The sequence below is a fragment of the Chaetura pelagica genome, unplaced genomic scaffold (assembly GCF_000747805.2).
Source record: "Chaetura pelagica isolate M959 unplaced genomic scaffold, ChaPel_1.0 scaffold115, whole genome shotgun sequence".
In the NCBI taxonomy this organism is placed as follows: domain Eukaryota; kingdom Metazoa; phylum Chordata; class Aves; order Apodiformes; family Apodidae; genus Chaetura; species Chaetura pelagica.
The window spans coordinates 2678292-2699095 of NW_009953761.1; the positions used below are offsets into that span (position 1 = coordinate 2678292).

Consider the following 20804-nt stretch of genomic DNA (forward strand, 5'->3'; position numbering starts at 1 on the left):
CGTGTCTCCTCTCTGGAGGCCGCTGCCGGTGCTGCTGCCGCTCTCTCTTCTGCGCTGCCGCGTGCTCAGAAGGGGCTGCCAAATGGCCACTTTTTACACCTTGCCGCTGTTCACAGCCACACCCCCTGCCACGTCAGCCTTCCTCTCCCTCGCAGGCTTCCCGCTCAGACTCGGGTCTCCTGGCTCTGCCCCGGCTTCACCGTCTCTGGGAAGCCCGGCTCCCTCTCAAATCCTCAGTAAATTTAAAGGAACAGCTCTCACCGCTGCTGGTGCTGCCGCCGCTCTCTCTTCTGCGCTGCTGCGTGCTCAGTATTCTTCATAAAGATAATTTCACAATTACTAAAAAACAAGCTGAGGTACTGGAAATACCACAACACTGACCATGAGCTAATTTTCAAAGTGTATTATTCTAGGAAAAAAGTTTCATTTATTCCCTTGCCACAGATCTAAAAAAGCTTAAGGTATTACAACAGCATAACTTAAATCATCAAGGAATCTCAGGCTTTGTTATGGCAAGAATGGAGCCACTTCCAAACTGGGACCAGCAGTTCAAGAGGCCTCTTAAATAATCAAAATTCAAATCTCAAACCTTTTCATAGGTCACTACCTACAACTTCTATTTTGTTATGAAAGAACAATGAGCTAAGAAGCAAAAATCAAGAAGGGGAAAATGGGCTTTAGCCTTCCCCATTAGCACAGCCAAGGCAAGTGCTTGTTTCTCCTCCTATACTTTTAACGTGAAAGTTTCATGTGCTCACAAACCAGAACAGATTAATATGTGTAATTATCAAGTGTAATCATCTTGCAAGTTAAGAACATATCTTCCACACTCTGTACTACTTGAAGCAAAGACTCCACTAAAGCCAGAACGGTCTTTTTTTTTTTTTTCCATTTCCTGTGCAGTTTATTTCACAGAATCATTCTCGTTGGAAAAGACCTTTAAGATCACCAAGTCCAACCACAACTTACCTACCAACCATTAACCTAACTCTACCAAGTCAAGTGTTTAAACCATGTTCTTAAGCACCACACCTACATGTCTTTTAAATGCCTCTAGGGATGGTGATTCAGCCATCTCCCTGGGTGGCCTATTCCAATCTTTAATAACCTTTTCAGTGAATTTTGTTCTAATATCCAATCTAAACCTCTCCAGGTAAAACATTTCATATTGTCCTATCATTATTCACCTGGGAGAAAAGACCAACCCCCACCTGGCTACAACCTCCTTTCAGGTACTTTTGAGAGTGGTATTGCCTCCTCTTCGCCTCCTTTTCTCCAGACTAGACAACACCAGTTCTCTCAGGCTCTCCTAAGAGAAAAGGATGGTTTCATAACTAAACTTTGAGTAAATGTCTTAAATTGAGGAATTAAGTATTTGAGAAATACATATTGAGACTGGAATAACCCTCATGCATACTCAATTTATTTCTAAACTGTAAGTAACAAGAAGAAAATACACTTAAGCACCCATTCTGAATTACTTTTTCCTGTGAGCATTAGTTTTTACCTATCTGATTAAACTGAAAAATATTGTGTGTCCTCTTTAGTAAAGGGTAGCTGGAGTTTTTTTTACCATCACTTGCAGGTATTATGGTGGCACCTATGGGCCAATCATTAAATGGAAATCCATACTGCATGCTATGCCACATACCGAGTGACTCCTGCCACAGAAGTCTCTCTTTGTTTAAAGAGCAAAAGAGGACTATCAAAGATAAGTACAATGATATGGGATTCAAAATGGGATATTCAGGCTACAGTAGCCTAACAGCCCTAATTTGATTTCTTTCTTTCTATACACCATGCAGAAGGTTGAGTTGAAGGAAATGATAAATCAATAAAAGCAAAGAGAAAAACAACAGGGAAAGGTATTTAAGAAACATACAAAGCAAACATGAGGTGAAATATGTAAGGGAGGCTGATGAAATCGACAGCCCACTAGTACAATGCAGGGGTGCAAATTTTCCAAGTAAAAAGCCTCAAACTTTCTGGTTCCTTACTATGGAAGTTAAATTGCTAAATCGATTGTATATCCTATTATTACAGCAGCTGGGTAAAAAATTTTATAATAGACTTCTGTGTCAATGACATAATTGAAAACACCAATACTGTACTCCCTTCTTCAAATGAAACAACTGCAAGAAAAGGATATGAATTAGAAATACCAACCATATAGAAATATTGTATTGCACTATAAGGTGGTCAGACTTAAGCTGTGTCAATAGCCTCTTTTTTTGAAGGATTCTGCTTGCTAATTATCCATCACAACCACTACATTTAAGTTGCTGCCACTATGAAATCAGTAAGAAGTTACCAGCACTCCCAGTGCACAAACACATTAAAAGCTACTGTAGGCACTTTCAGAAGCTACCCCTATGTTTAATATTTGGCACAGGTTTGAGCCCCTCCCTTTTGAATTCCTGGGAACATGTTTAGTATTATCTGCCCTGTTCTCAAAGGCAAGCATCCCAAAAGGAAAGTTTGAATACTGTTACTGAGATATAAATCTTCAACATGCAGCCATAAAGCTGTCCAAATAAGCAAGTATGCTACTGACTTGTAGATATGGACACAAATGTCTTCTTATATAGAAATTTTAGTTATGCAGTAGTACAGAAGAATCTTTAGGCAAATCTCAGAAATACTTTTGAAACATGCTCTAGTATGTGCTTTTATAAAAAGATTTAACTTTCACAAAATTCATCCATATTTACATGCTGGGACATGGGCAAAGGGTACATTATCTTGTCTTGATCACACGGTACTTAGCACAAATATGTGCAGAGTGGTAATTAAATCACTAAGATGCCCTGTCATCATCATGCATCAAATGGCTCACTTCTGGGAATCACCACACAGTAGGAGACTGACCACTTCTCAAGTGTTTCTTTATGGAAGCTCAAAGAATCATACATAACAGAAGCTAGATAACTGCATGTTTTGTTTTTTAAAAACTGAGACTTTTCAAAGACTAAGTATTCACAGTTCTATACTGTACCTAGGATAATTGTAATTATTCAATTACTAATGAAAATGATTACTATAAAGAACTGGTTTCTTGCTTTTCTTTTGATGTCATGCTCTCCACACCATTCTACACAGAACCTCCCCCAATAAGAGCTTAGCACTAAGAAGAAGCTCTGATACAATGATGGCAGAAATTAACATTTTCTAAAGTAATATTTCTTGAATTATTCTTTAATAATTCTGTTTCAAAACTCCTTTTACTCACAGAGGCACCTCCGCAGACTCCCTGAAAAGGGTTACCTGATTAAAGATTAGGTTCAAAGATTAACCTAAAAAGGTTCAACAAGAGTAAGTGTAGAGTCCTGCAGGCCTGAAAAATATTATGAATGGTAGCAGAGGCACACCTCTGATGATCTATCATACGTAGCATGGCCTCGTTACATGATTAACAGTAGTTCAACCCAGAGCACTCTGACTGTACCTTTCCAGATGGAAATACTGATGGGAAGAAAGTTTCTAATAAAGAAGCTGTCAATAGACTCAAAAAGAAAAACACTCATAAATGCAATTAATCACACTGGAGGAAAAAAAAAGAGGGGGGTTAGTACAGTTACACATTAGAAAAAAGGTTTTACTACAGCCAAACGAAGACAAGAAGCATCTTCAACTATAGCCAAGAGGTGATTAGCATGAACTGAGATGTGCTTTTTATTGAGGCAGCAAAGAACAGAGCATGCCAAACACATGAGCCAGCTGGCACACTTGCATTGCACAAAAGTGCAAAAGTTCAGGCTCTTCTAGTGTATCTACACAGGAAGGTGTATATTGGCAGCCACCTAAAGAAGTTCTATTTCGTATAGCTTGCTAGAAGTCTTAACTAGAAGAATATTCAAGCTAAAAACATATGTAAGCTTACAGAGTTCACAGACAAAAACCTCCTTCGGCAAGGCTCGCACTGGTTGATTTTGGTTTTTTTAAAAGCAATGTTCCTCTATTACTGAGAATGTTTCAAAGTAGCTAGATGGGACATAAGATACTGACACTCAGGTTTATCAGTGTAAAAAGGAACATATTCAAGACAGTTATCTATTAACTTACTTGCAACAGCTTCCTCAGTCTATCTTGAAAAGCTCGTGCTCCACAACTTGTTATATAGCTGATACAGATTTACTCCACCCAATAAGGTATGAGCCACAGAACATGTCCACAGAGACTACTGAAATAAATTACTCCAGTTATGAAAGGCTATTCAGCCTCATGCAGGGTATTTCTATTGCTTATGGTTTAGTATATGGCCAACATCTGAACACAATAAAATCCACAATCAAGTAAAAATTATTTTACAACTCATGCCACAAAGTAGAAACATGAAAGCATGACAAGCAGCCTTCTAGGTAACACAAGTCTCCTTAAATTTTATTTTTTTTTACATATTCTGGTGATCTGGAAATTACAGGTCTGTTTGACTTCAGTACCAGGGAAACTGATGGAGCAGATCACTCTGAGATTGGAGTAGACATGGTGCTTTGGGAGATGGTTTGATGGTCATGGGGGTGTAGGGCTGATGGTTGGACTTGACAATCTTGAAAGTCTTTTCCAACCTTAATGACTCTATGATTCCTTTTTACCCTGGATTAGGTTTGGAGGCATGCCTTATGATACACACCATGGCTAGTAAACTACGTCTTGCTGAACAGGACAGCTGCATTGCAGCAACTTTGCATATAATCTGTACAAACATGATGGTGTATACACCATCAAATCCTACTCTGATTCAGAACTTCAAGATAATACTAGACTTGCTGTGTAAGTGAAGATGCTGCCCATTGCTGCTAGCACTGATAACAGCTATTCCTGAAATAAAACACATGATACTTTTTTCTAGCATCTGTACCATCAATGAACACACTGTCTGAAATACTTCACTCAAGATGAAAAAGCTGCCTATATTTATCTGAGTTTAGTTTGTATGTCTTTCAGAGAGTGACTTGTAACAAGGTATTTTGTACACTTGCTCTGCTCAAACAGCATTATTTCTTTTTTAAGGCATGCTACATACAAGCAGAAGTTTATAGTACAAGCATCATTTGATAAACACTGCTGGTGTTTTGTAATTTTCACTGAATCATGTAGTATTTCTAACCACATGTGGTTGCATTAACCAGTTTTGGCTCCAACATCTGCACTGGAAACACTGTGTCCCACATGTAACAAGCTTTGTGCTTGCAAGTTATTCTTAGAGCGGTCCGCTAGGGGAAAGCTGCTCCACACACCAACTTTGCAGAGAGAAGACTACTCGGGCAGAATGGCAAACAAGTCACAAAAACAACACTCTTCATTAAAGAATTTACTGCTGCTTTGGAAAGGTCTAGCACCTGTATGTTTACACATGAAAGTACAAGGGCACAAGCTTCTCTGGAGCTGTGCAACAGTGTTAGAAGTACAAGATCACTCATGTTACGCAGAACAAAGTAAGTAGTATGACTATAAATACAAAAGCCAGTCATTAAATATAACTGCTGCAAATGTAACAAGTTGACTAGTAAAAAACCACCTTAAAAGTTATTTTAAAAGCAATACTCCTTTAATATCTTTATAAACTTCTGGGTGATCTCTTTGGGATGTAAAAATGTGGGATTCAGCCAGACTTGGAAATGAAGTCTTAACTTTGAGATTACTGGGAACTGAAAGAATTGCTCAAATCTTTTCTGTAAAATGCAGCATCATTCCATTCAGAAAAAAAAATAAAGATATGCTAGAGTAATTAATTATTCAAAATAAACTACACATCTAGCTACCTTATCAATACAGTATACTATTTAGCTTCCCTGTGCAGCAAATACTTGCCTATAGTAAAGCTACAGAAGACCTGAGTGTGAACATTAGTGTTCAGCTGCATCATAAATATTAACTATTTTGACTATGATGTTCACATTACATTTCTACACAGGCTGTAGTTTTTTTTGGAAGTGAAAGCTAACAGCCATTTACAAAGCTGTCAGTGACAAGTGACAAACTTAAAAAACTTTGGTACAGGAACAGAGAGTTCAGTAGGACAGCAAGACTCCACAGTCAGAACAGACTCATTGTCCCAAGGAAACTCTCCCACAGTGGTCAAGCTGTAAAAGGTACAACACAAAATTAAAACAAAAACCTAGGGACTACACAGAAGACTATTAAAGGCTTGGGATTCAAGTGTCTCTTCTGATTACAAGCTTCCAAACACTGAACTTTCACTGCATTTTCAAAATAAGTATAGAAATATAACATGTCAGTTTTCTACTGATGCCTGCATATAATTTAGAGCTTATCCATATATCTAATTCCAATGACACAAAGAGGTATCTAGAAAAATACATTGCTTGAAAGTACTAGACATCTTTCATCAAGGAATTAGCCCCAAAGGACATTATTTTTCCAGGACAGTTACAGACATGCCAGAGCCTTATGAAACAGACTCTCAGTCATAAGCTGGAAAAGCTGTGTTCAGAAAGCACTTCATACAGAGGTCTGAGGATCTGAAGTTCACCCCTTTTTTTTTTTTAATTCACTCTACACCCCAAAGCTACACTTAATAGCAAAGAAAAACACCATTACAATTAAAATTAAAACAACATTAAAATTAAAAGACGACTGGTTAGCTCAGGCTTATTGTTCTAACAGCAATCACACGTCTAAGTAATACTAAAAGACAAAACGTTATACAGTACAAATCAAGGAGCTACTATAATGAAGTGTCAGAAATACAGATACCAATGTGATGTATTTTATTACACTTTTCTTCCTGAAGAGTGCTTGCTGTATCTCACACACACAGAGTAAATGGAATAGGAAATAAATGGGATAATGTTCCATGAAAGTACTGACATCCACAAAACACATTTTTGCTTTCATTTTCATATTGCCATAAAACAACCAGAACCAAATTTTCTGCCATGCTGAGCATTCCACATAAACTGAGGCCAGTGAATGCTTCTCAATATAAACATTCCTGAAATGGTAACTCCTGGGCTATATGATCTATGCCTGCAGATTCTGGCCTTGACCTCTTACTGCCTATTTCAAATGTGTGAAATATGGATAATACTTCTCTTTGTTGTACCATGTCAAGGCTAATAATTTGTGAGATGTGACATAAGGCACAGCATAGGAGAAAACTGCCAAACAAAAAACTCGCATTATACCACAGTATGTAAACGCATTCAGAAAAATAGTACTCTTCATTTTAAAGCACTTGACTTTCCTGTTTCACTAGTACTCCTAAAGATCCAGATATAAAACTGTTGACACAATAGAGTAAGTTAACAAGAGCAGTAGAAGTTTGTACTGAAAGTTTCAAGACACTCATAAGTATACAAACTTGGAGCAAGGTATCACTGTGGTCATCACACAACTAATTTCAAAAGCAACTGTTTTTTTGAAAGCTTTAGGACAAGTTTGGAGACTGCACAAAACAAAGGAAATAATTTAATTTGAGCAGCAATGTTGAGAGCATTTCTTGTGGGTCTTCAGATGGGTATTTCATAGAATCACAGAATCTTAGGGGTTGGAAGGGACCTTGAAAGATCATCTAGTCCAACCCCCCTGCCAGAGCAGGGTCACACAGGAACTTGTCCAGGCGGGTTTTGAATGTCTCCAGTGAAAGAGACTCCACAACCTCTCTGGGCCTCCTGTTCCAGTGCTCTGTCACTCTCACAGTAAAGAAGCCTTTTCTGATACTTACATGGAACCTCCTATGCTCCAGCTTGCACCCATTGCCCCTTGTCCTATCACTACACATCATTGAAAAAAGCCTGGCTCCATCCTCCTGACGCTCGCTCTTTACATATTTGTAAACTTTGATGAGGTTGCCCCTCAATCTCCTCTTCTCCAAGCTAAAGAGACCCAGCTCCCTCAGCTTTTCCTCATAAGGGAGATGCTCCACTCCATCATCTTTGTAGCTCTGCGCTGGACTCTTTCAAGCAGTTCCCTGTCCTTCTTGAACTAAAGGGCCCAGAACTGGACACAATATTCCAGATGTGGCCTCACCAAGGCAGAATTGGGGGGGAGAGGGGGAGAATCTCTCTTTACTTACTAACCACACCCTTTCTAATGCATCCCAGGATGCCATTGGCCTTCCTGGCTACAAGGCACATTGCTGACTCATGGTCTGGCTTTGGAGCAGATGTTCCCAATGTAGACCACTCACAAAAAAACCCCTCTTGATAAAGTAGTTCTTAAGTCTTCTGCTACACCTTTCAGCTCTTGGATTACGTGTCACTTTAAGGACTCAAACTGAGCCATCACGTTTCACACTATCCATTCTCTTTACAGAGTGTAAGCATTCTATCCTGGCAGTACCTGCAATGATGTTTTTTAACTTTCTCCTTCCTCCACTTATTTTAAGATTTCCTTACTGCTCCTTAAGATAAAGCAGTAAAGCAAAAATGTCGTCTTTTGCTATAAATGTACCAGCTGTTAACCAGATCCTGATCGAGTCCACTTAACAGATTTCCCCTGCTGAAATTTTATCTCAGAGACACTACTTTCTGAAACTTGAACTGATGGAGTCACTGAACAAAAGGCTGTCCTTAGTTGATCTTACCATTATTTCTTCTTAAAATGTAGCAAGATTCTGAGTGGAACTTAGATGTTTCTCTTCCTTACATAACCCACCAGTTCACAGGTGGCATCTAACTACAAAAACAGTTGCAACTTGCTTTAAATTCCCTTAGCTTTCCACACAAAGGAGGGGAAAATGCCTTCTTTCCTGAAAGGGTTAAAGAAAGATCTTCACTGGAGAACAGCCTATCTTCCTGTGTAGACAGTTTTACACCTTTTTTTTTCTGAGACTGTTGTTTTTGATGTTTGTTCCAGACAGACATTTTTTCTCATCCAGTATTTCCTCACAGTCTCCATGTTTTTAGTTACTCAGAAAAAGGGCACATGTGCACTAATGTCGAGCATCAATGGAATCAACCAACACACCTGCAACACAATCGATGCAAACCTTGATGTTGACTAATTGAAGATCTTCACTCTTTGGATTTTTCCCTCATGGACATAGAACTCAGCAGGTAAGGGAAACCAAGGGGTATTTCTGAATATTGCTCAAGTAAAAAAATAATTCTGGGGGGGAAGTAGGGGTAGCATTTAGAGATCCCTCTCTTGTGAGGAGGAACAGCAACTATGGTTGCTCACATTTATTTCTAACACATGTGGACAGCAGCTTACAGAATGTGAAAGTTGCTCTATCTCATACAATTGCTTATACTTCAGATTATAGCTTCCAGCAGAAGGTTTCTGCCAAGAGCCACAGCTTCTTCCCAACAGAACATATACTGTGCCAACTGTGAATTTTATCCCAGAACAAACATATCAATGTGACAAATGTAGCTTAAACAGCCAAGTATACGTGCTATTTAGAAACTAAGAGTCTGATAGAAAAAATTAATAAGACTGTACTATAGAGCAGGCTTTTCAAAGATCTAGCATTATAGAAAACTCAAAGAAAATGGCTATTTTGCCAAAACCCATTTTTAATAACAACATTTAGAAACTAAAGCACTAAGCAAAGAATAAAAACTACACAATCACTTGCAGCATAGAAGAGCCCAGTAGCTGGACAGTAAGTCTTCTATAACACACAAAAGGATTAAGACACTCCTATCAAAGTATTTCATGCATACACAGACATGTTGTTGAGATATCTTCCTTGTAAATGCTCTGTTTCTTAGCATGTAAACAAACCAGTCATATTTCAAACCCTTTCATTTGCACAGCAGTACACTGTGATTATTCCAAAAGACTCCATAAATCATGAAAACAAAACATTTCATACACATATTCTACTTATAGTCACTTTTTATAAGTCATGTTTTACTTGGATAACATTTGAAAGCTCTAGAAGAAAGCAGGCTACCTTGTTAGTAAAAAAACTTCAAAATCCAAGTTCCATTACATAGGATGAAGCTGTCCTATTATAGCCTCCCCTACTATCCTTACACATATCTCACTTGCTTAGAATCAACTCATTTTAGTCACCTACAATTCTTACTACATAGTCCAAGGTTTAAAGAGACAAAGACAATAAAACTGCTTTAAAAATTCAAGTTACCTCCACAATATGCTTCTGAATTGATGATGCAGTGGTATTTTATGGCAAGATTAAGAAAATCAAGCTAATACATCTCAAAGGCATTATAAGTAGTAATGTTTTAAATAATGTTCTTATATGAAATTAATTGCTTTTTCCCCAGAAATAACTACAGTTTTTCAAACTACACTACCAACATTGGCCCCACTGCACAGAAGCACCTCTTTTGTAGCACATTAATTTTTTCTAAATTACTAAGGTGGATTTTTCAAACAAGGACAGCCAGTAGTTATTGTTTTCATTTTTAATTCAACCATCTTTTATAGATTACCACTGCAGAAATGGTTTGTTAAACAACTGCACTTTTAGCTAAACTGCACAACATAATAAAATGGCAAATTTAAAGCCATACATATTCAGAAACTGATATTCAAACACTGTGCTGTTCCTTCAGCACAAGTGGCAACTGAAGGACAAGGGTGGAGTAGACAGTTGGGAACGTGAACCACTTTGTCCACAAGTCATGGCCCTTAAATAATCCATTTTGCATTGCTTGACATATACATACAGATCAACTCCCTGAGCTGCAGCAGCAGCTGGAGTGATAAAAATTCTGTGCCTGTTCCTCTTACCTTCAAGATACAGAGCACAGAAAGACCACAATCCGCCAGCACACAACTTACAGAAATTAAGACTCCAAGATGAAGACAACAGCTCACAGGACTTGCATTATCACCTCTCATACAACAGTCTATTTTAGGGTAAAAGGCCTTTTCTCCTTGAATATAGGCCATTGCAAGTGTCACTACAGAGTACAGGAAGACAATAGGTACTTGGGATAGTGAGCACAAGGAAAAGTCACTGAAAATCAAAGTACTGACCTCTAAAATACAGCACCTCATTTAACCATTGAAAACTCAGTATATGGATTTCTCAAACATTGACAACAAACAGCTCCCCGGATAACACTCCCAACAGCTGTATGTTAACGCAGGAAGTCAGAGCATGAGCACAGCAGGCTCTGACTCCAACACAGCAGCACACCAATAGTCCCTGCTGCATAACATTTCAAACACCAGCAGGTTTGCTGAATGAAACTGTCACCATCAGCAGATGAACTCAAGGTGAATGTGAGCCAACTGACTTGAGAAATAACCTGGATGCAATCACAACTTCACTAGAATTTTACCAGTGTCATGTCCTCCACTTTTCCTTCACCAAGTAGAAAAAGGCAAATTCAATTTCAGCGAACAACTACCCCAACAGCCTAGAAAAATTACTGATTTTTAAGAAGTTTACAATACTCTTTATACAGCTCTCTCTCTTTACTTGAAACTACAAGTAGACAATCACTGACAAAACACCAAATGCACATTACGTCTATTAGACTTTGCACTGTGGAACATCACAGAAATAAAAAGGGATGTCACATGTGCCACTTTGAGAGCTTTGACACCAAGAATGTTGGATTGAGGACTTTCCTGAAACAACTATTAGATCCTTTAATATTTATATATATGTAGCACCCTCAGACTAACCCCATTTCACTCTTGAATAAACAATCCACTCATTTGGAAAGGACCTACCCTGAAGCAGCAGTTACAGATGCTTCACTTGACATCTGGTGAACCATGCATGTACTCAGCTTTAATCTAACACTAATGCAAATCTGCAGTTACTCACCTGTGTTCTAAGTTATTATAAAAGGCAGATTCTGTGACAAATGCCTGTTTTTCTCTTTGCAAATGGTCTGAGAAGGGAAACGTAAGAAATTCTAGGAACTTAGGAGGAGAAGTATACAAGTAAACAGATATAAAAATCACAAATAAAGATTCCAAATCCCAATATCCACATTAGGAATCTTAATGCTTCTATATACAGGCACATCTGTCTATTGTGCCCTTCTGCATTGTCTGCTAGTGCAGACAATCCTAGTTCTCAGCCTCTCCTCATATATCAGACACTCTAGCCTCTTTCTCAATTTCATGTCCTCTCTCTGGACTCTTTCCAGTATGTGTGTGGCTCTTGTACAGGGAAACCCATAACTAAACCCAGCACTCCAGATGTCTCAACAGGGCTGAGGAGAAGAGAAGGATCACCTACCTCAGCCTTCTGGTGGTGCTTTTACTAATGCAGACTAAGGTGCTGTTGACCTTTGAAGGTGCCTTCCAACATTAACCATTCTATGATTCTTTGCCACAGGGCACATTGCTGGATCATGTTCAGTCTGCTGTCTATCAGAACCCCCTGGGTCCTTCTCTGCAAAGCTGCTTTCCAGCTGATCAATCCCCAGCCTATACTAGAGCATGGGATTACTCCTCCTAAGGTGGAGAATCGGGTATTTTCCTCTCTTAAACATCCTTTCAGCCCATCTCTCCAGCCTGTTAAGGTCCTTCTGAATGAGCATGGTCCTCTGGTGCATCAGCCACTCCTCCCAGCTTTGTATCATCTGCAAGCTTCCTGAGGGATACATCTTTATTAATTACTTGGTTGATAGGGCAGAGTGTAACATACTATTTGCCCCAGTATTAACTACCTGGGGACACTAGTTGGACTTCACGCTGCTAATCACAACACTGAACCTGGAAGTTCAGTCAGTTTTCATTCCATCTGTCTACTACCTAAACTGTACTTTGACAGTTTGCCTCTGAGTGTTACAGGACAGTGTCAAAAGCCTTGCTAAAGCAAAGATAAACAGTATCAACTACTCTCCCCTGGTCCACTGAGGTAGTAATTTTGTCATAGAAGTCTATCAAGTTAGTCAGGCATAACTATAAATCCATAATGCCTACTCCTGGCCACACTTTGTGTGTTTGGTAATGGTTTCCAGGAGTATTAGCTCTGTCAGTTTCACAAGGACTGAGAAGAAGCTGACTGGCCCATAGCTCCTCAGATGCTCCTTTTTGTACTCCTTGAAAAGCAGTGACACTTGCTTTCCTCTAGTCCTCAGGAAACTGCATTCATTGCAATGATCTTTCAAAGACTGAGTGTCAAAGCCGGGTCATTGAACTTCAGCTCTCCCAGCAGCTGTGGATGCATCTCATCAGGTTCAACAGGCATGTGAACATCCACCTATTTCGAAGTTCTATAACCTGATCCTCTACTGTGATGTATGTACTCAAAAAAACAATGAAAGCGACCTTAGGTGCTCAAAAATCACAGAAGCTGAGTACATGCTCTATTGCCTTGGTACACCCAACTTGCTACTTTTATCATCAACCCTCAGATGTAAAAAGTGATCTATGAGTAACAGCAATGACATACCACAGAATATAGTCTGTGAAATATTACAAACTTGGTTTGAATGAGGCAATCTGGAAAACATAGTCTCTATGACCCTCTAATCTTTTTCACTTGGAAAGACAGAATATGACTCCGTACCAATGTAGCAAGTTAGGAAATTGTTAGTGCCTGCCTTGGGTATCTGCAAACAGGGAGCAGAACAACAATTATCACTTGAGAAATAACTTGAACCATTTGCATAACATATACCCTACTCATCCACATTACCTGCAGAAAAATCTCTTGCCAATATTATAGGAAATAAATAAAACTAACATTTCATTTTCAGTTGGCCCTTGTCCAATATTTTCTCCTGCATTTCAATGCCCTCTTTGTTATTTTCTTCTTATTGCAGTATTAGAGTGATTTTATGCTACAGCATGGTATGTAAGTGCAATCAGGATACTGAACAGCTGCTATAAGTTTTTAAAATGATACAGCATTTTGATAATAAAAAGCTCTATCCATAGGACAATACATTTCATCCAGTTCAAATGGCAGTACAGTTTCTGGGCAAAAGACAATTATTAGCTCCATTTCTTAAAGCTTCTTACCCTTCAGTCTACTAGTTGTACCTCCTCCAGTCTAGGTGGCTTGACAAAGAGGAAGAAACAGTCAAAGGACAGTCACATGCTACTTACCAGACTAGCATAACAGCAGAAAACCTTTAGAATCACAACCTCATGTGAAGAGCTTTGAAGAATTAAGCAATTTGTTGGATAACTCCCTTCTAAAAACTAGGGAGAGGTCACTTTGCAAGCAGTGAAGGACCATATAATCTGCAATTGAATCTTTTTACAGAAGCGTGTACAGTAATTTAGAGTAAACTTAACACTCTCTCCCTCTCCCCATCAATTTCCAGAGATATCTTAAAGTCTACCCTAAGCAACGCTTAAACAATTAAAGTATGCCAGGTTGGAATTACCTGAAAGATCACCTGGTCCAACTTTTCTAGGTACTACTATAGTTTTTGAGATAGCTTGACGGGTGCTGAGCTGAGATTTAAAACCATCCAATGTGGGGAAATCAAGAATTCTCAAATCTCAGTGGGTTAACAACTCACTTCTGGAAGGTAACAAACAGTATTGCTAACTAAACAATGAAACACCCAGCTAACCTGCTTATCCCAGGTTTCATCATACCATCTGTCACCTTCTCAAGTCTCAAGCAGTTCACAAATCTTGAACATTTTCCTTTTCAATTGAGTAATGCAGTCAAACATAAAACTCTGCACATTGCAACCTGAACACAAGGCAAACACGTACAGGATTTTTTTCGGCTTCAGAATTTCAGGGAAAGCTGATTGCATAATATAATATAAAGCATACTATAACTCATTAGAGACTTCTTTCTTAGGAAAGATTTTTACCTTTCTGAATGCCAAAAGAGCAAAGCAGCTACATGTAATCTTTCTTTACTGAACAGGTTTCAAATCCTCACACTTTTGGTTACTCAAAAAAAGTCTCTTCCAACACTAACCATCTTAAGTTAAAAAACATTTATGGTTTTTTTTTACCCACAAAATAAATAGCTTTGCATTATCATACTATGTCTTCCCCACTTAAGGCACTCTGCTGTGACTTCACCAAAATGTTCTAAAAAAACAGCTCTAAGTGTGAAGGAAAACTACAAACATCATTCTTCCTTAACCAAAGTAAAGCATATTCTTCAGTGAAGAATCATAGAATTAGAGGCTGGAAAAGACATTCAAGATCATCAAGCCCAGCCGTAATCTCACTACCACAACTATATCCTGAAGCACCACATCTAAACACTTCTTGAACACCTCCAGGGATGGCTACTCCACCACCTCCCCAGGCAGCCCATTCCAATGCCTCCCCAGTCCTTCAGTAAAGAAATTTTTCCTAATATCCAACCTAAACCTCCCCTGGCTCAACTTAAACCTATTTCCTCTCATCTTATCGCTAGTTACCCGGGAGAAGAGAGCAACCCCAGCCTCCCTACAACATCCCTTCAGGCAGTTGTAGGGAGCAAGAAGATTTCCCCTGAGCCTTCTCTTCTTCAGACTAAGTAATCCCAGTTCCCTCAGCCTCTCCTCATACAATATGCCCTCCAAATCTCTCACCAGCCTCGTTGCTCTTCTCTGGACACGCTCCAGGACCTCAATGTCTCTCATACTGTGGTGCCCAGAACTGAACACAGAACAGGGCCGAGCACAGGGGCACAATCCCTTCCCTCCTCCTGCTGGACACATTGTTTTTGATACAGACCAGGATGCTGTTGGCCTTCTTGACCACCTCAGCACACTGCAATTGTACTCCACACCTTTCTCCACTTAGTATTTGCACAAGTATGTATACAAATTCCAACTAGGTAGCTGAAAAAGTGACACCGTGTTCACCCAGTTTGCACTTCAGTCTTTTTCTTTAGTTCTTTCTAGAAGCAACTGCTAAAATCTGCTCAATATTACAGTTTCACAGATACGAAATACCTCATACAAGAGGCACTTCAGGAACAAGTATAAACAGTTCTAAACACAGCCCAGCAAAACAGATGGGAGACACAGTAGATACCTTCAGGTTCAGACTTCTCTACATAGATAACTGTAATACAGGTGCCTGTGCTCTCTCTACAATCAAAACAGATACATAAGATTTTTTCTAGCACAAAAGCAGCCTTGGTAACTGTTCAACTCATCCTGTGTAGGAAACCACGTAGGATGGTTAGCGGAACAGTTCTCTGTGCCAACTGACCTAAATTCACATGCCTGAATCTGGAAATTGAAGTAATTCCTTGACTGTTAAAAACATGTTCCAGATAATTTGGGAGACAAACAACCAAAATGAAAGTGTTTGAAATCGCAACACACACCTGCCTACATTAATTCATCTACACAAAAAAAAAGAACCAAGAAAACAGAGCTAAAGATTACTACTGCAGACATTTTTATTGGATTGCCAGTTGCAGTCATGCCTATTTTTTTATTTTGTCAGGATAGAAGAACTATACTCTGATTAATCAAGTACTCTGAAAATTGTAACCTGGAAGCAGGAATATAGAGGAGCACAATACAGCCTTTATGATAAGTTATACAAAGATAAATCTATGGTTTTTCTCCTATTCCTGGAAGAATTAAAACTGCAATAAGACTACATGCTCTGTCTGGAGTCCTTTATTTAGACACAGCTTACTGATCTCCAGTGAGGTCTCAGATAAGATTTCAAACAACAAAACAGGAAATTCAGTCAAATATTAGACACACTTCTACTCTCCCTAAGACAACTTGGTGTAACATGTAGACAGTACCAGAGAGGAATTCTGTCAAACCGTTCTAAGAACAAAACTTAGTGCAACTGAAAGAAGAAAGCTAAATGTAGTGTTTGGCCAACTTGTAAACTAAGAATTATTCCAGTGTAGTCTCAGTTGATTTGATTACTCATTTGTTGAGCAATTAACATTTTAAAGCCCTCATTAGCTTACAAGATCTTTCATCAGGTCAATGCAAACATACTATGGCCATAAAACACTGCTAAACACTCCTCTGTGTTTAGAGGACCAAAAATCAGAGTTTTTCCCACCTTATTTTCTGATGTTATTTCCACAAGTACAGCAGATGCATACAAATGTGTACATCAATGTCTGTATTGGAACACAAAGTGTAACTCCAGCCTACAACCTTAGTATTTGGAGTCTTTCTATGCAGTGTAAATATTGAAGAGTTTCTAAAACCACCCTGAAAGGTCTTTAGTTTGATCAGGGCAAGTCCTAGAGCTTTGCAGCTCTGTGAACCTGAAGGTAGATGTCTAAGCTTCTAACTGTTAGTAAGCTAGAATCTGGTTTTAGATCAAAATATACCAGTTATTTTTATTTAAAGCATTACTATGAAGTATCAACTTCCAGCAGTTAGTTAACAAACACTTTCCTCTACACGTGCCAAACATTTGCCTCCTATACAACCACTTTTTGTTTGCCCTTTCCAAACATAGGGGAGAAATTTCCTCTAGAATCAGCTACTCTTTACATCTTGGACTCTGGTATAAAAGATGTTCTTAACATCAAAATGTTAAGAGATATGTTAGTCCTCATCTTTACTGAGCAAGTAAAGCTCCATATCCACCACCACCTTCCTCTCTACTCCTTTGTATCCTTGCAGGTATTAAATTAATTTACATTTTTTTTTCCTATGTAAAAATATTGCAGCACTATTTTTTGTCTAAGTACATGCAAATATTAACACAGATATTGCTTATTTCACCTTTTTTTTTTTCCTGAAGCTGTGGCTTATGGAAGACCCTGGACTCAGAGTTCCAGAAAGAAGGAACTGTCTAGGCTTAAATACCAACTCTTTCATAAAATCCTCTTATCTATGCTACTTCCAAATTCAACTCCAGTTGACTACACCAAATTATACTAGTTTCCACAGAAATAAACAGGAAACTGTTCATTCCCAGATTGTAGAGAATGCAATAATTTCCTATGTTTTTTTCTATTATGCATAACATGATCTGGACTATAATTCTTATTCATGTGAGAAGCTGATATTAAGCACCGACTCAGACAAGCTAAACACAAAAGTACATTTTGCTGAAAGGTGTAGCACACAATAGTTTGCCACACCTTGCTCCCCTCTAATCCCTACATTTCAGCAATTCTAAAATTCATTGTCAGAGACCAAAATTAAAGTTTCTCATAGTTTCAAAGATCTTTCTGTTATACTATAGTTACATGAAAACTCTATCAAGCAAAACATTAAAGAGACCTTCTTAGGGAGACTAGAACAAGAAAGAAAAAGAAAATGCTTTTGCAGATGTTAGCTGTAAATAAATCCAAGTACATTTGAAAATTGTGAAGCTCTTGATTATAACTTTATCTACTTTTCATGATCAAGCTGGCAGTTCTGAGCAGCACTGATTTGGTACAACAAAGACAACCAGCAGCAAGGCACCTTTTTGGATAAGGCTGCACTAAAACATTGTTCTCATCTTTTATACCCCTCACATAAAAAACAATTAAGTGTGAAGTTTTTGTATCCTTAAACCTCTAGATTTTCATACATCAAATAGCAGATGTGAAACTTGCACAGCACAGACTGTACTTCTGTACAGTAAGGGCATCACGATTTTTTAAATTTTCAATCAATTTTCAAAAGTTTATACTGAAAAGTATACACTAGCAATAAGCACTGTAGAAAAGCTTATACGCAAAATCAGAATTTACTAAAAATCATATCAACCATGGAGACACAGTACAGAGCACGTTCTCCAAAAAGAAGTGTATTGAGATTTTCATATTAGGACAACTAGCAAGGAGGCTCTTAAAAAGAACAATATTTTTAGCCCAGTTAAAGGAATATCCACTGCTGCTTAAAAGCTGCACCATCTATTTAGGGGTTTTCCAGCTACAAAAACTCTTCTTACCAAGTTACAAATGGAAGAGATATTCAGAGTTTTTACTGCTTGTAGCAAAGACAGCAACATGTGAATACACTGACCTTTATTTTCTACATATTTTAATAACATGCTTTAGTTTGAAAATTTATTTTTACTACACCTTACTGACATGCTTGGGATGAAGAGCTATATTTGAAATAGCAGTTCTAATGTGACAGTTTTGCTAAAACTGTCAGAGTTCAGAAGTGCAAAACTTAAACACTAAAGTTTTAGCCAAATACTGAAATGGGAAACAAGCCTTTGTGGTAAATACTAATGTATTAATGAAATTCAGAAATGTACATAGAACAATAGCCATCTGTGTGATTTTAAAATCATGACTTCTGGTGACATCATAAACCATAAGCTGAAAGAATCCTGACACACTTGCACTCCGACACAAAAAGAGTTACTTGTTTCTTTGATTTTTCAAAAACTTCAGTGCATTCTGCACCAATGTGACTTCAAGCATTTTGACATCAACTGTCTACAGAAGTTGAGTTTCATACACGTTTAGTATCATCAGCTGATCATTCACATATGACAAAATAGCACAGGAAGGAGAAAAGTGTTCAGTAAGTTATTGGTAAATTACAGGAAAATTTATAAAAACAATTAGATAATCTATTAAATTCAATATAGAAGACTTCATTAAAACCAAGTAAATACTAAATTTTACCTTTTCTGGATTGTAATATAAAGATTTCAAAGTGGTAAACAAGGGTGGACAGCCTTTACTGAAGTTAACCCTCAGGAACTTATCCATTAGTTCTCTAAACTTTTCACCTAGAAACAAAAGTGTATTTGGTTATATGTCAGTGATTGCAAGTGTTGTATTACTATAAGAGCTAATTGTTGTGAAAATCTGGATAATAGAGTAACTTAGAGATTGCAATTAATGGGTTTGAAATTTCCTGTTATTAAAGAGTAAGATGCTAATATGCTCTGGATTAAAAATAAGTAAAATGCTTAAGTTGCTACGGTTTAAGAGATTGCTGATCAAGGGTTGGTAACAGACCTCAAACCTATAAAAAATATTAAAGAGAGAGTATTACAGGCTGGCTACAGAGAATGTAGCAAGGGCTATTTAAACAAACAGCGGAAAAAATGATAATGTTAAGAATAACCAGACGCTTGAATGGATTACCTTGGAGATACTGTAAAAGCTCCATCATTAGAAGTCTTAATGATTAAGTTAGACAAATGTGTACTAGGAATAGTGCAGATATATATTATCCTGCTTTGAGGAAGAAGGATGGATGAAATGAACCCTCTACCTCTCTTCTAGTTCTATTTTTTAGGAGTAGGACATGACTTCCGATGATAATATGATTGTTTCTGGAATCAGAAACAGAATAGAAGACTGGGTTTCAGAAGGATAAGCACCATATCAGAATCATCTTTATCAAAATATACTCGTATAAAGCTAAAAATCTAATTTAAGTCTGTTCTTTGGTAAAAATCACAGTATGCCACCTTTCAGAGAAATGAAGTTGCCAAAGAAAAATAAATCAGGACTTTAAAGAGCAAATAGCTGACTTTCATGTTCTTTCATGTGGCTGCTTTCAGTTATTTCAATTTTATTTCTGTTTTTCTTTTAAATTTTTTATTATCTCTGTTTGCTTTGCATGAGTGTGAAGTTGCTACACCTCAGTGTCTGCTCTGCTGTGGACTTCTTTAAGTTTTTAGACAAGGAAGTAGCACACTTCACATGGTGATAACATATACACATAAAACTACTGAAATAAACTTCAGTAGTAATGCATTAATAGATTTTATTAATAGTGTTCCACAGATATGCAGAAAGTGAAGACACTATTCCTTGGTATATAACATGAATTTTTATGTATTTTCCCCAACTTTTAGTTGTTCTATATTTACTGTTATCAACAGTTACTAAGACTAAAAGTATTTCATGTTTCTCCCTTGCTGTACTAGAACAAATTGCTGCATATATAAACTCCTACTATTTTGGATCCGTAACTAGTCTATAAGCACATGCTTTATTACAGGTAAATATAGTTATCTAGTTTTCTTGCACTACAAGAAACTCCCCTATATACCAAAAAATTAATCTCAGTTTCTCAATTTTG

At 37.8% G+C, this 20804-nt stretch overlaps 1 protein-coding gene across 1 annotated transcript in view; it reads right to left on the reverse strand.

Moving 5' to 3' along the window:
* The window catches only part of NAA16 (N(alpha)-acetyltransferase 16, NatA auxiliary subunit), a 59376-nt gene that overhangs the window by 18154 nt on the left and 20418 nt on the right, over positions 1–20804 (reverse strand). The window contains exon 8 of the mRNA XM_010000859.1: positions 19391–19497. Coding sequence (XP_009999161.1) covers positions 19391–19497 — 107 coding nt within the window. The remainder of the gene's footprint in view (positions 1–19390; positions 19498–20804) is intronic.